This window comes from Artibeus jamaicensis, unplaced genomic scaffold (assembly GCF_021234435.1).
Source record: "Artibeus jamaicensis isolate MK-2021 breed Jamaican fruit bat unplaced genomic scaffold, CSHL_Jam_final contig_1028, whole genome shotgun sequence".
NCBI lineage: Eukaryota > Metazoa > Chordata > Mammalia > Chiroptera > Phyllostomidae > Artibeus > Artibeus jamaicensis.
In genome coordinates, this window is record NW_026521201.1 from 1440870 (window position 1) to 1456936 (window position 16067).

The 16067-nt window shown below is 39.7% G+C and overlaps 1 protein-coding gene across 1 annotated transcript in view; it reads right to left on the reverse strand.

Annotated features, from left to right (window-relative positions):
• The window catches only part of UBE2N (ubiquitin conjugating enzyme E2 N), a 34087-nt gene extending 20684 nt beyond the window's left edge, over positions 1–13403 (reverse strand). The window contains exon 1 of the mRNA XM_037146140.2: positions 13193–13403. Coding sequence (XP_037002035.1) covers positions 13193–13222 — 30 coding nt within the window. The 5' untranslated portion in view covers positions 13223–13403. The remainder of the gene's footprint in view (positions 1–13192) is intronic.
• Positions 13404–16067: the final 2664 nt, after the last annotated feature.

Consider the following 16067-nt stretch of genomic DNA (forward strand, 5'->3'; position numbering starts at 1 on the left):
AAAAAAAAAATGAACTTTTTGGCCAACCCACAGAAGGGCAGTCATGCCAGCTAAACAAATGCCAACTCCAGAGGACTTCCGGCCAAGATAGAGGCATAGGAAGACACACTGCGCCTCCTCCCACAACCAAAAGGACAACAAGTTTAAAAATAAAAAATAACCAGAACTGATAGGAAATCAAACTATATGGAAGCCCCACAACCAAAGACTTAAAGAAGAAACATTCATCTGGACCAGTACCAGGGGCGGAGAGGACTCACAGCAAGGCAGCAGCTGGAGGATGGGGTGGGCAAGGTGGCAGCTGGTAGACTGGGCAGCCTCACATTTGACTGCAGATAAACTGGGAGGAACAACTGGATAAGAAGACAGATCACACAACCCAGGGTTCCAACACAAGCAAATAAAACCTAAAAGCCTCTGTCTGAAAAAACCTGTGGGGGTTGAGTCAGTGTGAGAAACTTTCAGCTTCACAGGAGAGTTCATTGGAGAGAACCGCAGGGTCCCAGAACATACACAAACCCACCCACCCAGGAATCAGCTCCAGAAGGGCCCAATTTTATTGTGAGTAACCTGGGAAGTGACTGAAAACCGGCAGAATGGAGCAAGTGGCATTGTGCCCTCTGGGACCCCTCGCCCATATACAGTGCCACAATGAAGCCAAGTGGGTTGCCCCATACTGGCAAATACCTAAGACTCCACCCCTTACTACTAACAGGCGCACTGAGATAAAAAAAAAAATGGCCCAAATAAAAGAACAAATCAAAGCTCCAGAAAAAATACAACTAAGCTACAAAGAGATAGCCAACCTCTCAGTTCAAAACACTGGTAATCAGGATACTCACAGAATTGGTTTATGATCACAAAATAAGAGGAAAAATGAAAGCTATGAAAAGTGAAATAAAGGAAAATGTACAGGGCATCAACAGTGATGGGAAGAAAACCAGGATTCAAATCAACGATTTGGACCAGAAGGAAAAAATAAACATTAAACCAGATGAGAATGTGGAAACAAGAATTCAAAAATCTGAGAAGAGGCTTAGGAACGTCTGGGACAACTTTATTAAACATTTCAACATCTGAATCACAGGGGTGCCAGAAGGAGAAGAGAAAGAGAAGAAAGTGAAACTTATTTCAACAAATAAAGAAGGAGAACTTCTCCAATCTGACAAAGGAAATAGACTTCTAGCAAGTTGAGGAAGCTCAGAGAGTCCCAAAGAAGCTGGACCCAAGAAAGCACACACCAAGGCACATCATAATTACATTTCCCAAGATTAAAGATAAGGAGAGAATCTTATCTCTAAAATCAGCAAGAGAAAAGGAGACAGTTACCTGCAAAGTAGTTCCCATAAGACTCTCAGCTGATTTCTCAAAAGAAACCTTGCAGGCAAGAAGGGCTGGAAAGAAGTATTCAAAGTCATAAAAGACAAGGATGTAGACATCCAAGATTACTTTGTCCCGCAAAGCTGTCATTTAGAATGAAAAAGCAGATAAAGTGCTTCCCAATAAGGTCAAGTTAAAGGAGTTCATCATCACCAAGCCCTTATTAACAAACTGACAGTAAGAGGGGAGGTGGGAGGGGATAATGGGGGAAGGGGGAAGAGTTTTCAGGAACATGTATAAAAGACACATGGACAAAACCAAAGGAGGATAAGATCAAGGGTAGGAAGTGGGGATGGCTGGGGATAGGGGGAGTGGTGGGGGTAAATGTAAACAACTGTACTTGAACAATTTTTTTTTAATTAAAAAAGAACAGAAATGCCAACCCCAGAGGGTGCCCATGCAATGACCTCAGGTCCCCAGATGGCTGGGAGCCCTTCCACTTGATATGGGCACATGCTACAATGCCCAGATACAACAACTAGAAAATACAGTGGAACCTCAGTTCTCAAACTTAATTTGTTCCAAAAAACTATTTGAGAAATGATTTGTTCAAAACCGAATCTTTGTTGCCTGAGACTGATCATACAGTTATCAGCATGAAAGGGGTTGTCCGGTCAAGAATCAAAACATAAAGTTTTCTCAGACAGTTGAGATTTTCTCCCCCCCCATAAACAATTTGGTCAAGAACTGAATTATTTGAGAACCAAGACATTCAAGAACCAAGGTCTGGCTGTAATAAAACTTAGTATTCAAAAGGTAGTTTACTGGTATAAATATGTGCATGTCATAGAGGTCAGAACCAAACCTATACCAACTAAGATCCACCCTGCATCATCTTTCAAAGCTGCATACCTTCGCTAGATGCTCTTGAGAGAACTTGAAAATATGGTCAGTGTAAGCCATAAAAGTGTGAGTGATCTACACAGAATTTCATAATCTGGAGAGATTTTTGAGACTCCCAACCACCACACTACCAACTTCTCCCCAACCACACTTCTCCTGTACCCCCAATAAAAGACTGAGGGCCCAGCAATTGTACACACAGCTTACCTAATGTTTTGAGGTAATACCTTCACACATTTGAGTCATGTGAGCCTAAAGAAAAAGGTGAGCTGCAAAAATTAAGAGTAAGGAAGAAAATAAACTCTGGAATCTTCTTGCCAACGGATATCCCTTCTCAATCATTTTCATGCCCATTATAAACCCTTTCCAATTGATACATGATAACAGTATGACACTTGATACTGAACAAAATGAGCAACATTTGTTCGCAATTAATCATTTTTTTCAAGACACTTGTATTTTCCAACAGAAGTTCTATGATTAACTCTATGATATAAAAGAGAGAATAAACAGGATAATTTAAAACAGCTATTTTTTAAATCAAATCAGTTATTTTATTCATAAGGAGTAGGAAAGAAGACAGGAACAGATTTGAAAATCCTCATATGGATCTTGGAGAGTATGAAGACTTAACAGTGAAAACTTCTGGGTTTCAGTCCATGGGAAGAAAATTGCTGGTTTAATAAATGGTTCTGACACAATGACTGCCTTCAACATACACCAAAGTAAGTCTCCAGACACTTTCCTGAATCTCTCAGCAAATGAAATGCTCCAGCTTTTGTGGAAATCTCCTGTGGAGGACCTCTGACCAGCATATGAGTATCCAGACAGACCTGAGGCTATATCTCTAATTTCTGACTTCCCAATATCCCTCCCTTCTTGCTCCAACCATACGTATGCTTTCACATACCTAAAATGAAACACCTGAATTAAATCATTCTCTGACTATATATGCCAGCTAATGGTAAAATGAAGTGACTGATATTATACCAAGCAAAATTAACTTGTTTTTCCAGTCTGACATAAACAGTAGGGAGAACTGTCTACAATCACTATGAGAAACACAGCAAATATTCAATGCCCTCACTAATACTTGTAATGTTTAAAAGATTAAAACATACTGGTCATAATTTACATACACAATATACAACCACTTTTGGCCTGATGATACAACTTAAGAAATAAAGTATTATGAAGAAGTGTATGTACTCTCAGAATATTAAAAATTGCTGTAACTAATTACTCACAAGAAGAAACATATTCTAGTTTTGCTTTCTTTTTTCACTGATAGTAAGCCTAAATACTGACATTTTATAAACACACACCTGTGGGGAAAAGGAAGCTAAAGCCTGCTCACAGACTAGGAATGGGTTCTTGGCTGGTAGCGTCCTACTGCATCCTAATACAGGAAAACCTGCTAGGGCAATCCCTACAATGAAGGGGGAAAGACACTGCAGTTCTGCAATGACCCCCTCCCATACAACCTTGTTATGACTAATCCACAGTTATCAATTAAGCAGTTGAAAACAAAATGGTCTATAGGGTTTTTTTTTTATGATGCTCAAAACCTTGACCCAGGAAGTATCAAGTATTTTGTTTTTCTGATAGTTACGAGTAGCAAATTAAAATACTTTCCATCAGCTTAAAAAAAAGGAAATCCTACCAATTTCGACAACCTGGACAAACCCGGAGGAAATTATGCTAAGTAAAATAAACTAGATACAGAAAGACAAATACGCATAATCTCACTTATTTGTGGAATCTTCAAAACAAGATCTAATGTACAGCACGGTGACTACAGTTAATAATAATGTAGTATATACTTGAAATTGCTATGAGAGTAGCTCTCAAGTGTTCTGACAACAAAAAGGTAATTATGGGAAGTGATAGATATGATATGTTTTGTGGTAATTATTTCACAATGTATATATAGATCAAAACATCACCTTGTATGCCTTAAATATGTACAATTTTTGTCATAAATAAAAATTTTTAAAGTTTTTTTCACTACAAATAATGACTCAACAATAGGACTAATATTTGTTACCCAGAGTGTCTTAACAGGATCCTAGAAAATAAAGCAAGTGACTTAAATTTTATTCCTGATTTTCCTTTCATGGCACATGTAGAAATAATAGACTATAGTATTTCTAGTCCTTAAACCACAATTTACCTAATATTAAGCATATAAGCAAGATGACTACAATGAGGAGTTCTCCCAGAAGAGCAAAGAAAACAACCCAAAACAACACCGTACTAGGCAGTCACACTTCACATGATGAATGCTCCCCCTGCCAACATGGCATAATTCAGGAGTTAGCAAACACATTGTTTTGACTGGTAAACAGTATCAGTATCAAAGGTTGTATATGAGGAGACAAAGGAGGAGCTGTCAAAGAACTAATTACAATGAAAAGACCAGGTTTTGAAAAAACTTTATATGCCAAGTTAGTAAGTTTGAATTCAACCTTATATACAGTAGAGAGCCACATGATGACATATGTGTTTGGGGCATAACGGGAAGTGTGGAAAACTGGGGAGCAGAAGGGGAAGGAAGTAAGGGGAGGGGAGAGAGAGAGAGGGAGAGACTGTTAAGTGAAGACAGGGAGATGAGCTCTAAAATTACTGCCAAAAAAAAACCTGGGAGAGGATACGAGTCCACATAAAGATAACTGGGAGAACAGGGGACAGAAATGGCTTAGGAGAAGCAGAGGCATTTTCAAGGTTGAATCAATCAGGCTTCATGACAAACTGCAAGTGGAAGATGGGGGAGAGGGAGGTGAGAAGAGTGAAGAGGTGTAAATCTCAGGCAACGGGATTACTGTTGATCAAATAATAAGCACTAGCAGTACTGATGCATATGAAGGTGAGTTTTAAATGTCTGCAAGACATCTAAGTGGTGGTAAAAGTAGACAATTGGAGAAACCTGAAACTCAGTGCTGGATATGAGAATCAATGATCAATATGGACTGAAGCCAAGTAAGTGAAAAATGTGTTCAAGAGAATACATAATGAGAAAAGGTCCAAGGTCTGAACCCCTAGAAAACATGTACATTTAAAGGCTTTAAAACTAACAGCAGAGAGGACACAGGCCTTCTACTGGAAAACTATACACTTATTTCAGAATACTGCTACTACTCAGTATTTGCCTAAATTTAAAATAGGAATCAGAAACAATTGAGGCCCAGGGAAGTGATTTAGCCAAGGCAGCAAAGTTTCTTAATCCTCGACATAAGAATAAAAGTCAATTTTATTCACCAGCATTGGCTCAAATTTCTCAGGGTCCAGCAAGTAAATCTAATCTTTAAAGATAAAGATTTACTACCCTGACAAATTTTTAAGAGTGGTGGGAGGGGACAAATGCAGCATATTAAATAGAACACCTTTCTTATATAAAGTGCTTTCTTAGAACCACATTCTATTAAGTCAGTCTTTAAAATCCCTACTTCCATATGATAGCCAGAGTCCTTTTCTGGAGGAAGGAAAAAAAAACAAAAACAAAAACAAAAACAGAGGGGGAAGCTTACAAGGCGGAGGACCATTTCTAAAGCCATGAGGGTTTCAAATGTGACCAGTTTTATAAGAGCCACTACAGATTATTAACCTACTGAAACTTCTGTTTTGCTTCATACAGCATTGTCATTTCTTAAAAGTATTAGATAACCTCAGCTAAAAAATTTTAAAAGGAATGAAGTTCAGATGCATGACACAATATGAATGAACCTTGAAAACATGCTAAGTGAAAGAAGCTAGACACAAAAAGATGATATGATTCCATTTATATGATATATCCAGAATAGGTGAATCCACAGAGTCAAAAAGGAGGTAAGTGGTTGCCAGGAACTAAGGTGGAAAGTGATACTAATGGCTATGGGGCTTCTTTTGGAGGTAGAGGGTGATGAAAATGTTCTGGTGATGGTTGCACAACTTTGTTAATATGTTAAAACCAGTGAACTGTACATTTTAAAGGGGTAAATTTTATCATGTGAATTATATATCAAAAAATTAAATGAGGCATTTTGGTCTTCCTTTCATATTAAGATTTTAGTATTTTATCTATAAAGGAAAGATTGGAATAGCAAAAGAAAGTGAAGGAAAAATATCTATACTACTTGATTATTTTTAGTACATAACTTTTATTATACTAATTAAACTTTTTGTAATGGAGTCATAAGCTACTTCTGAAGAAAAACTTTTCAAATTAAAAGATCGCATTTAAAGTGCCTGTGGTCCAAGCAAAGACATGTTGACTCATGATACAGTTTTAGCACTGCTCAAATATCTTCCTAGAGTTGGATATGTTAACCTGGAATAACTTGCTATTCCTCCATCCCACTTTTCTATTTACCTCTCAAAATTTGGCTCAAATCTCACCCCTCTAAAAATCTCTTTCCCTGGACTAATCATCAGGGTTCCCCCACCCAGACTGTGTTCTCACTGTTGTCTTTGTTTTCTATATTGAGAAGGTACTGGTTGTGTGATTTTGTGTGTATCCCCCACATTCTACCCATCTCTGCACTGAAACCAAGTACACACGAGGCCACTATTTCTGCAAGGTGCACATTAAAATCATCTGGAGATCTTAAAACAAAAAACCCAGCAACTCTTCGATTTATACATGCCCCACATAATTCTGATACATAATCATAAACTAAGTACTCAGATCAAAAATAAGTGTTCAGCCCTGACAGAGTAGCTCAGTTGTTTAGAGTGTCCTCCCGATGCTGCAGGTTCAGTCCCCAGTCAGGGCACATACAAACCAATGTTTCTCAGTCTCTAAAAATCAATAAAAATTATTTTTTAAAAACTGTTCACAGGCACTCTCCTGCACCTTTCCTATCCTTCTCTCTCCAAGTGCACTACCTTTACCTTTTTCCTAAGCTAAAGAAAGGAAGGGCCCATTCTTTTGCCTCTGTCACTTGTTCCTGAGTCCATTTCTTCTACAACTCACTCCTTCTACCTGTAACTTTCTAAGTAAACTTTCTCTTATAATTTGAAAATAAAAATAAAGTAAATAAAAACAAGGGTTCATAGAAAATATCTTCTAGTTCCTACCACTCAATACCTCAGCATCCCACACAACCGAACCGGGAGAAGATCCTAAGAAATAGGCAAGGTTTGACCAAGTATTCACTGATCACTAATCACAGTCCGTGGCGGATGTAACCTGAATGAACCTTGCAGCACTTTTGGTTTAACCCTTATTTGAATCACAAAATAAAGACAGAGTAGTCAGAGTGTTGTATCTGAAAAAAAAAAATTAAAAAAAATATATATAGGAAGAGCTCTTTTACACGTAAAGAAACGTCAAGCTTTGTAGCTGTAAATCACTATGCCTCCAACTGTAAAAAAAAACTCAAGCAAGAATTGAATGTGCAGGTGTAGGAAGAGTCATATTGGAAAAGTACTTCTTTCTTATTCTCTCCAAATGGTAGTGGGGAAATTAAGTAGATACACAGTCCCACCCTGAGTAGAAAACACAAATTCAAACTACAATAAGGAGACTTCTGGTTTAAAAACAAAAACAAAACATTAAAAAACAAGAAAGCTAAATAACCACTTAGACTCTACACATGAACATGTTTTCACTTCATGTGTCCAAATAATAAAATATAAAGGTACATGCATTTCCAGCTATTACACACAGGCAGCTATGTTCAGGCGCATTCCATCTATACAGTACCCGCAGTCTACACAATCAGACTGCCTGAGTTCGTATCACTGCTCTACCAACTACCAACCACTCTGTGCAGGTTTCTACACCTGTAATATAGAGTTAAAACTGTACCTATGTCATAGGATTGCTATTAAAATGAAATAAATCAATGTATGTAATATGCTTAGAACAGTGCCTAGTACACAGTAAATATTCAATAAAAGATGCCAATTATTTACACAATAAGAACTGCATGACCAATCTCCCTTCAAGAATACTTCCCACACTACACTCTGGTAAATGTGATTCATAGACTAAGTATTAATTTAACAATTCAAAAAGCAACAATACTTTGCCCAACAGTGCTTGATGCCAACTCTCTGAAGTTAGTAGTAGTTCTTGATGAGACCCTAATAATGATATACTATGCACCATACACACAGGACTTCTTGAATATGCTGTGTATTCATATATATTCTCACACATATTCATTAATTCTCTCTCTCTCCTTCTAGCTTTTATATATCTGCTATTTCTTTTGCCCAAAACTCACTCTACCTCCTCTTCAAATTTAAAAACCCATTACAACTGTGATGGCTACGATTGTAATGTCCAAAGCCCCAGCTGGATGCTAACCTCATTTTCTCATTTCTGGTAGCATATACATCCATAACTAACAACAACAGATTTAAATGTATGTTCAGAATCCACACTACTTGAAACTATAGCAAGTAATTTAGCAAAACTTGAAATTTAGCAAAACTAAATTATTTTCTTCTTAAACCCATTTATCCATGAGTAAACCAAATTATGAGGTATAAGGGAAAAAGCAAAAGTACTGACTTGCAGGCTGGGACTCCTGTGGTCCAACTTCTTTGGCCTACAGAGGCATCAGAGAGAGGGAAAAAAAAGGAAGGTGTTCTTTCCTTTTTTAAAATGTCATGGCTGTACATGGTCACAAGTGCAAAAAAAAACCTCAGAACTTCCATTAAAATAAATACATAACATTTCTGATGTCATCATCATTTAGCATGGTGGATACTCAGAAAGTGCTTGATAATGACAAAACTCAGTTTCTATTGTGAAAATTGATCAACATGAACTGAAAAAAGTGCCTGACACTCAACTGACTACTGTTTTTACCTTATTTTCAATTATGCCCACATTTCATAATCAAACCTTAAGTAGTATATTAAACATTATCCTTACAGCCTGAAAATTTAATTACCAAAAGTAGTCTAGGGATTCTTAATCTGGAATCCATGGAGACAGAGGGAATTCACAAATAAGCTAGTCAAGAACCTGAATCTCCAGAAGTTATTTGCCAAAAAACATTGTTTATTGTCCTAGGAAGGTCACGAAACTCAATTGGGACAACCAAAAGAGCTAAGAACCACACTGTTCCTAGTCAAATTTTTACTAGGAGTTTACTTGTTTCCTAAGGATGTTTTAACCACAATTTATAAAAAGGTTATCCACCTTCATCATAATAAGTTTTTCATGCCTTTTTTAAAATGGGGGTGGAAGGGGATACATTATCAGCCAAAGATTTTTCAGGGCTTAAAAAAGGCTGTTTCCTAAATCACTTTTCTTACTAAAAACTACCTTGTGTACTAGAATGCATATATTAAATGAATAACTTTTAAATAGTGAATGGAAAAATAATACTATCTGTATTTTTAAAATCAAAATTATTAAAGTAAAAAAATAAACAACGCAAGTCTTAATGCAAAATCAGATCCTATCACATTTTTAAGAATTTGATACTAAACCTCACAACAGAAAATTTTTTGGAAAAATGATGAAATTCTAATCTCAGATTAGTTTACTAGGTTTTAATCAAGTAAGTCAACTCCTTCAGGAAGTTAACTATGGTTTCCTAAGGTTGTATTTCATTGTTTTCATGATTAATTTTGAGTCGACAAAGGAATGTCACTGTCAACACAACATATAAAGCTAAAATAAATTTGTTTTTGACCAAAGCCACAACTACCAATCTCATTTATGTGTTCCCAAAATAATCTGGTTCTTCTTTGTAACAGAGGGATTAGGGAGGATCTCTTATTTTAAGTAACCTTTAACCTATAGGACTTTAAGCTTTAATTGCTGTCACTTTTAGGGGCCAAATGAGCTTTGGCCCTGGAGGGAAAAGAGAAAAAATAAAATTCTAAAACTTCCCGCTGAACACAGAACCGCCAAAATTCGGTATTAATTCACACATGTGCAAGATACCACTATATATGACTATTCATTTCGGCACTGTTTGTGTAGCAAAATTTTGGGAATAATCTAAAAATTATCAATAAGCAATTAATTACATTAAGATCTAACCACTAGGTTCCACTAAGTCTCTCTGGTCTTTCTAGAAGATATACAACAATGGTTGTCTCGGGAGGAGCACTGGAATGCTGAAGGACAGATGAGACTCTTGCATTTTCTTCTATGTACCTTTAGAATCTTTCAAATGTTGTAGTCTATGTATTCCTAAAGCAACAAAATGAAAGACTGACTTGTTTTGTTTATTAATGAATTTATGGGTGGAATTAGAGGCTGACTTTTAGCTCAGTAATCAGTTCAGATGCAATCTACTAAGCAGTAACATGTAAAATTATAATATAGAATACATTTCCTAAAACTTTCTTGCAAAGAAATTGAAGCACATCCATTCATTTGACCAATATACCAGTGCCTACTACATATTCTAGGCATTAGAGGAATGCCCAAATCATTCAAGAGTCCTGGCCTTAACGGAGCTTTAGTAGGAGTAGAGCCAAAAAGTAAATAATGTAACTTGGAGTAATGATAAATACTAGACAACTGAGAGGGGAATGAGGATGAAGATAAACTAGGGTGAGGGGGAGAGGGAAACTGTCTGTTTTTTAGGAAACTTATGGCAAACATTTAGGAGGACATGACATGTAAGCCAAGAACTGAACAATATGACACAGCAATGCAATAACCAGAGGGAAAACCCTGTGACTGGTGCAACCCAAGGAGAGACGTGCAGGTTATAATCTCAGAGGCAGGCAGATCCCAGTTGCATGAAAGATCTTGCAGATGGGGATGGGAAAGGGGGGAGAGGGTGTCAAGATTTTATTCTAAATGTGATGGAAAACCTTTGTGAAGTTCTGGGCAGGGAATGAGTGCCATGTCTGTATTTTTAAATGTAGTAGGCCAAAGCAACAAATAATGGAACTGAACAACGGTTTCAAAAATGGGAAAATTGGTCTAATTCAGGATATATTTTGAAAGTAAAGCCTACAGAATTTGCTCCTGGATTGAACATGGGAATCCAACTGGGTGAATAATAGTTCTTATATTTGTATATTTAGAGGCCTCAAAGTACCTTTACATATATTATTTCATTTCACAATAACAAGAGACTGAGGAAGATCATACTGAGTCAAGATTCAAATTCTTCCTCTTGCCAAGTTTAAGACCCTAGAAAAGTCATTTCAGCGGGTTTATAGACAATAAAACATATTGCCCACTTCACAAGATTTCTGCAAGTATCAAATGGTTGATGAATTCTGCAAACATAAATAATGGCAACTTTAAGTGGACAGCAATATATCATAGTTGTCCAATGAAAGGTAGTATGTGTTCCTACCATTCAAGACAGTAGAGTTATTACTCTCACCACCATAACCATTGTATTTCATGAAGAAACTTGTATTGTGGTTGTCAGAGAATAGGCAACTTTTTATATTATCTACTTAGCTGATAACCTGAATAACAATAAATAATTATTTCAGTCTATTTACTGTACTGCTTTCTCCTCCACCCCTAATTTTCAACTGGGGCCTCAATAAACATAACCAATGGAGCCATGTGACTACATTGCAACTAACGCCACATTGCAAAGCCCTTCCAATGCATAAAACAATTAAACTTCCTTGAACAAAGTCAGAGACCAATCTGTAATACAGTACAACAAATTTCACACTATGAAGGTTCACATGATTAGACTCAGAATTTCTACCTCATAAACTGTCCTGTTTCTCTAATCAAGGACCTTTAGGTCAGAGATACGCCCCTCCATCTCAGATATATTTAACTGCAATTACACGAACAACTACCGAATACATCATCCTTCAACAGGTCTTTCACTTAGTATGTGTCTCTCCCAAACTTTGAAACAAACTAGAATAAATACACGTTGAGGTTGTATCATGCAAAGTGATGCTGCAACTTAATCAATCACCTTAACTCACAAACAGGATGGGGCAAAAGTAGGCTTACAGCTGTTCGTATGGAAAATACAATAATTAATAATAAACTTTTGCGTAGTCACAACTATAAACCTACTTTTGCCCCACCCTGTATTCAACAACACAGAAATTCAGCTCATTTTCTTCATTAAAACTGACAAAAAAAAAATTAAGGTTTTGTTTTTGAGTTGCAAGCAGCATTTCACATCCGAAGACTTGACGATTTTGAAGATAAAGAATTTACAAAACCAAGATTCTGGATTTTTCATGGTTCCATATGTACTTGTCAGAGTACAGTATTAATAAAGAGCCGAAGAACCGTACAATAATTAAAGCACACAAAATCGAAAGCCGAAAGATTTCACAAGGTCCCCCATTCCTGCGCCCCCCAGTCCTGTATTAAACTACTTCCTCTAAACAGAAAGCTGAGTTGCAAACCAGAGTAAAATCACTTCGCGGAGATAACGGGAGAAAACGTATTTTTAAAAGAGATCGCGGAAGCTAGAGCAGTCGAGCGCAATGCCCCCGGGTCCTCGGATCCTGGAGGCCAAGGGTAAGCATGTACGGACGGCGACAGGATGCGCGGGCCTCCCAAGGTGCAGGGCCTGGCCCGGCCTCAACCCTCCCGGTTCATTCATTCTGAAGCTGGAGCTGTCGCACCCAGCGCTCCCACCCGGACCGAGAGGAGGATCCGAGACCGAGAGACCGTGTCAGGCCACAACCCCCGCCCAGAGTCCGAGCCCCGTCGTGATTCCCGCGCGCCCGCGCACTCCGCCCGTGGGTGGTCTGAAACACCGCGGAGGCCCGCGCCCAAGACCAAAACCCCGCAACCCCACCCTCCACCAAGGCGCGGACCAGACCGTCCCCGCTCTCAGGGGGACCTGGAAGCCCAGGGTCTCAGCCGCCTGGCTGCCCTACCGCGGCCGGAAGTATCCACGCGCCCCCTCCCCAGCGCCAGACTTCCCTCGCCGCCGTGGCCAGACCCTCTGCGTGCTGCCTCCGGCCTCCTAGCGCGGGTCGGAGGAAGCGAGAGGCTGAACCGCCCGATCCGCCGAGCGGGAAAGAGCACAGGAGGGAGCCTGAGGCCGGCCTGGGCGGTTACCTTGATGATCCTGCGGGGCAGCCCGGCCATCTTGTCAGATCCCAAGTTCGGCCTCCGGTGTAGTCTCCGGCTCCGCTCAGCTCACGCACGAGTGGAAGTCCCAGGCTCCACTTCCGGGAACGTTGCCGCGCCCGCCGCCCCTGCCGCCGAAGCCCCTCGGGAAATGTAGTCCCTGCTCCGGAGCTGACGCGAGAGGGTTTCCCTCAGACCTCACCCCCGCCCCAGTGGTCCCGCCCTGCTTCGGCCCGAGGTGGCGGAAGTGACGCAATGCGACGGGGCGTGAACTTAGGGAAGGCGGGGCGGAGCCCTGGCTCTAGTGACCGGTCGTGACGTAAGCTGGTGAGGCAGCCGGCGCCCCGCAGGCCTCCAATCCGCGGCCACGCCCTCGCCAGAGGGGAGGTAACAAGGCCACCGAAGTAGCCCATTCGTTGGTTTGTTAGTTCGTACATTCAACGTTCTTGGATCGCTCGCGGCAGGGGCTGATGCTTCAGGGAACGAATGACTGTAGGTCAAGTTGAAATGCTGTCTCCTTCCTTACCAGAAGGGGAAGACGAAAGCTTGGTAGCAAAGCTTTTAATTGGGTCTCGCAAGTTACCCGGGAAAACCCTAGCCAGAGAGTTTTGATGATCAGAGTTTGCTTAAATCGGGACTGTTTGTCACACTTCTTAATCTGGAAACGGCTGAAAACAAGGGTTTGGAGAGAGTTGGAAGCAGGAAAGAAGAGTGGCTTCTGAACGCCTGGACCTAGTGGTTGAGACGCAGGGTTGCTAGCTAGAGGAAAGACCAATCAGAGGATTAGAGAGCTCAGAGTAATTCCTTAGCGGGATTACCCTTAGCCAGCAGGGGCCCTAAAAGGATTAGAGTGATGATGGCCAAATATGGGCTTGTTGGGGAAGCATTCCTTGACATCCAGATGATTGATTGCTATGTGATGGGGTTTTTGCAGATATTTTACTTCGTCTTCACAGCAGTCTTAAGATGTGGTCTTTACCTCACAAATGAAGCTCGGAGACAATTATCCAAAGTTATGCAGAAGAAAGTGGAGCTGTTTTGTCCTCAAGCAGGCCTGCCAAAACAGACCCTTAACATTTAAACCAGTGTTTCCTAGCACAGTAGTATAAACACAGTGAATGAATGAAGATGTGCCAGATGCAATGTTAGAGAATGAGAATATAAAGACTCTGACTCTGCCTTCCGGGAACTTAAGAGTATAGTGGAAAAGAGAGATAAACAATTACAATCCCGTGTGTTAAGAGCTATAATAGAGGTTCTTCCAAGGTGCTGTTTGAGGACAGAGAGGCATTAATTGCTTGAGAAGTCAGAGAAGGCTTCCCAACGGAGAAGTGGAGTCCTAAAGGATGAGGTAAGAGTCAGAAAGTAGCCTGTGAGATGGCATTAAGCTATAAGGGAAAAAAGTACATTTAAAAAATGAGGAATATGAATGCAAGAAACCTAGTAAGAATAATAGGAGAAAAAATTTTCTGGGCATAATGCGAAATGATTACATGGATTATTTCAATTATAAAGTATTTAAGGTAGGCTTTCTTATTATCAGTGCTTTTTAGATGAGAAACCAAACCTCGAAGGTAACAATGAGAGCTTCAAATAGCCAAAAGTCTGAACTGTGTAGTTCTGTGATTAGAAAAATCTGGGAAAGCAAATGACTTTGCACAAGGATATTTCAGAATATTTACAGAGGGCCCAGGAGAATTTACCCTGATAGGAAGAAAGGTAGAGTGACTACTGGGTTAGAAGTGCATTATTGCGCCCTGGCCCATGTGGCTCCGTTGGGCATTGTTCCACACACCGAAACATGGGTTTGATTCTAGGTCAGGCCATATGCCTAGATTGTGGTTTGGGTCCGCAATTGGAGCACCTAGGAAAGGCAACCAATCATTGTTTCTCTCTCACATTAATGTTCCTCTCCCTCTCTTTTCTTCATCCCTTCATCTCTCTCTCAATAAGCATGTTCTTGGATGAGGATGAAAAAAAGGAAGAAGTGTATTATTCCCTAACAAACTTAGTGCTTAAAATGACAATGATCATTAATTTAGTGCTTGCATCTGCAATTTGGTCAGGACTTGGCAGGGAAGGCATGTCTCCACTCCATGCTGTGTCAGTTTGGGCAGCCTCCACTTCCAATATGGCTCACATAGCTGGCAAGTTGGTGCTGGCTGTTAGTTCCTCTCCAAGTAGGCCTCTCCCTGGGGCAGCTTGGGCTTCCTCACTGCATGGTGGCTGAGTTCCAAGATTGAGTGTTCTAGCTAGCAGAAGCAGAAGCTGAATCAGCTTTTGGGCCTAGCCTTGTAAGTTACATAGCATCACTCCCTCAAAAATCTACCAGTCAATGAAGTTACAAAAGTTCACCCAATTTCAAAAGCAGGAGGCATAGACTCCATCTTGTGAAAGTGGAGTGGCAAGATTCTAGAAAATAGCAGAGTGTGTGATGGGAGATACAGCTGCAGCTAACTTTGGAAAACAGTCACAGGTATGACATTTGTCAGAGTGTGTTACAAAACACCTGCTTAAGAATCATCAGCCTGTGATTCTAAGTGCTGCTTAAAATAAGTGTTCTTAGGGCCCTGAGATTCTAATTCTTTAGGTCAGTGCTGAGCCCTGGGTGTCTGGACTTAAATAACATGGGTAATTTTGATGGATTCTACAATTTGGGAATGAAAAATTTTGAGTAAACAACTATACAAACAAAAAATATTTTTTTATCTTTTAAAATATATTTTATTGATTATGCCATTACAGTTCTATTTCTTCTCTTCATTTCCCTCCACCCTGCACACCCCCTCCCCCACCATTCCCCCCTTTAGTTTATGACAACGTGTCTCAAGTTCTTTAGATTCTATATTTCCCATACTATTCT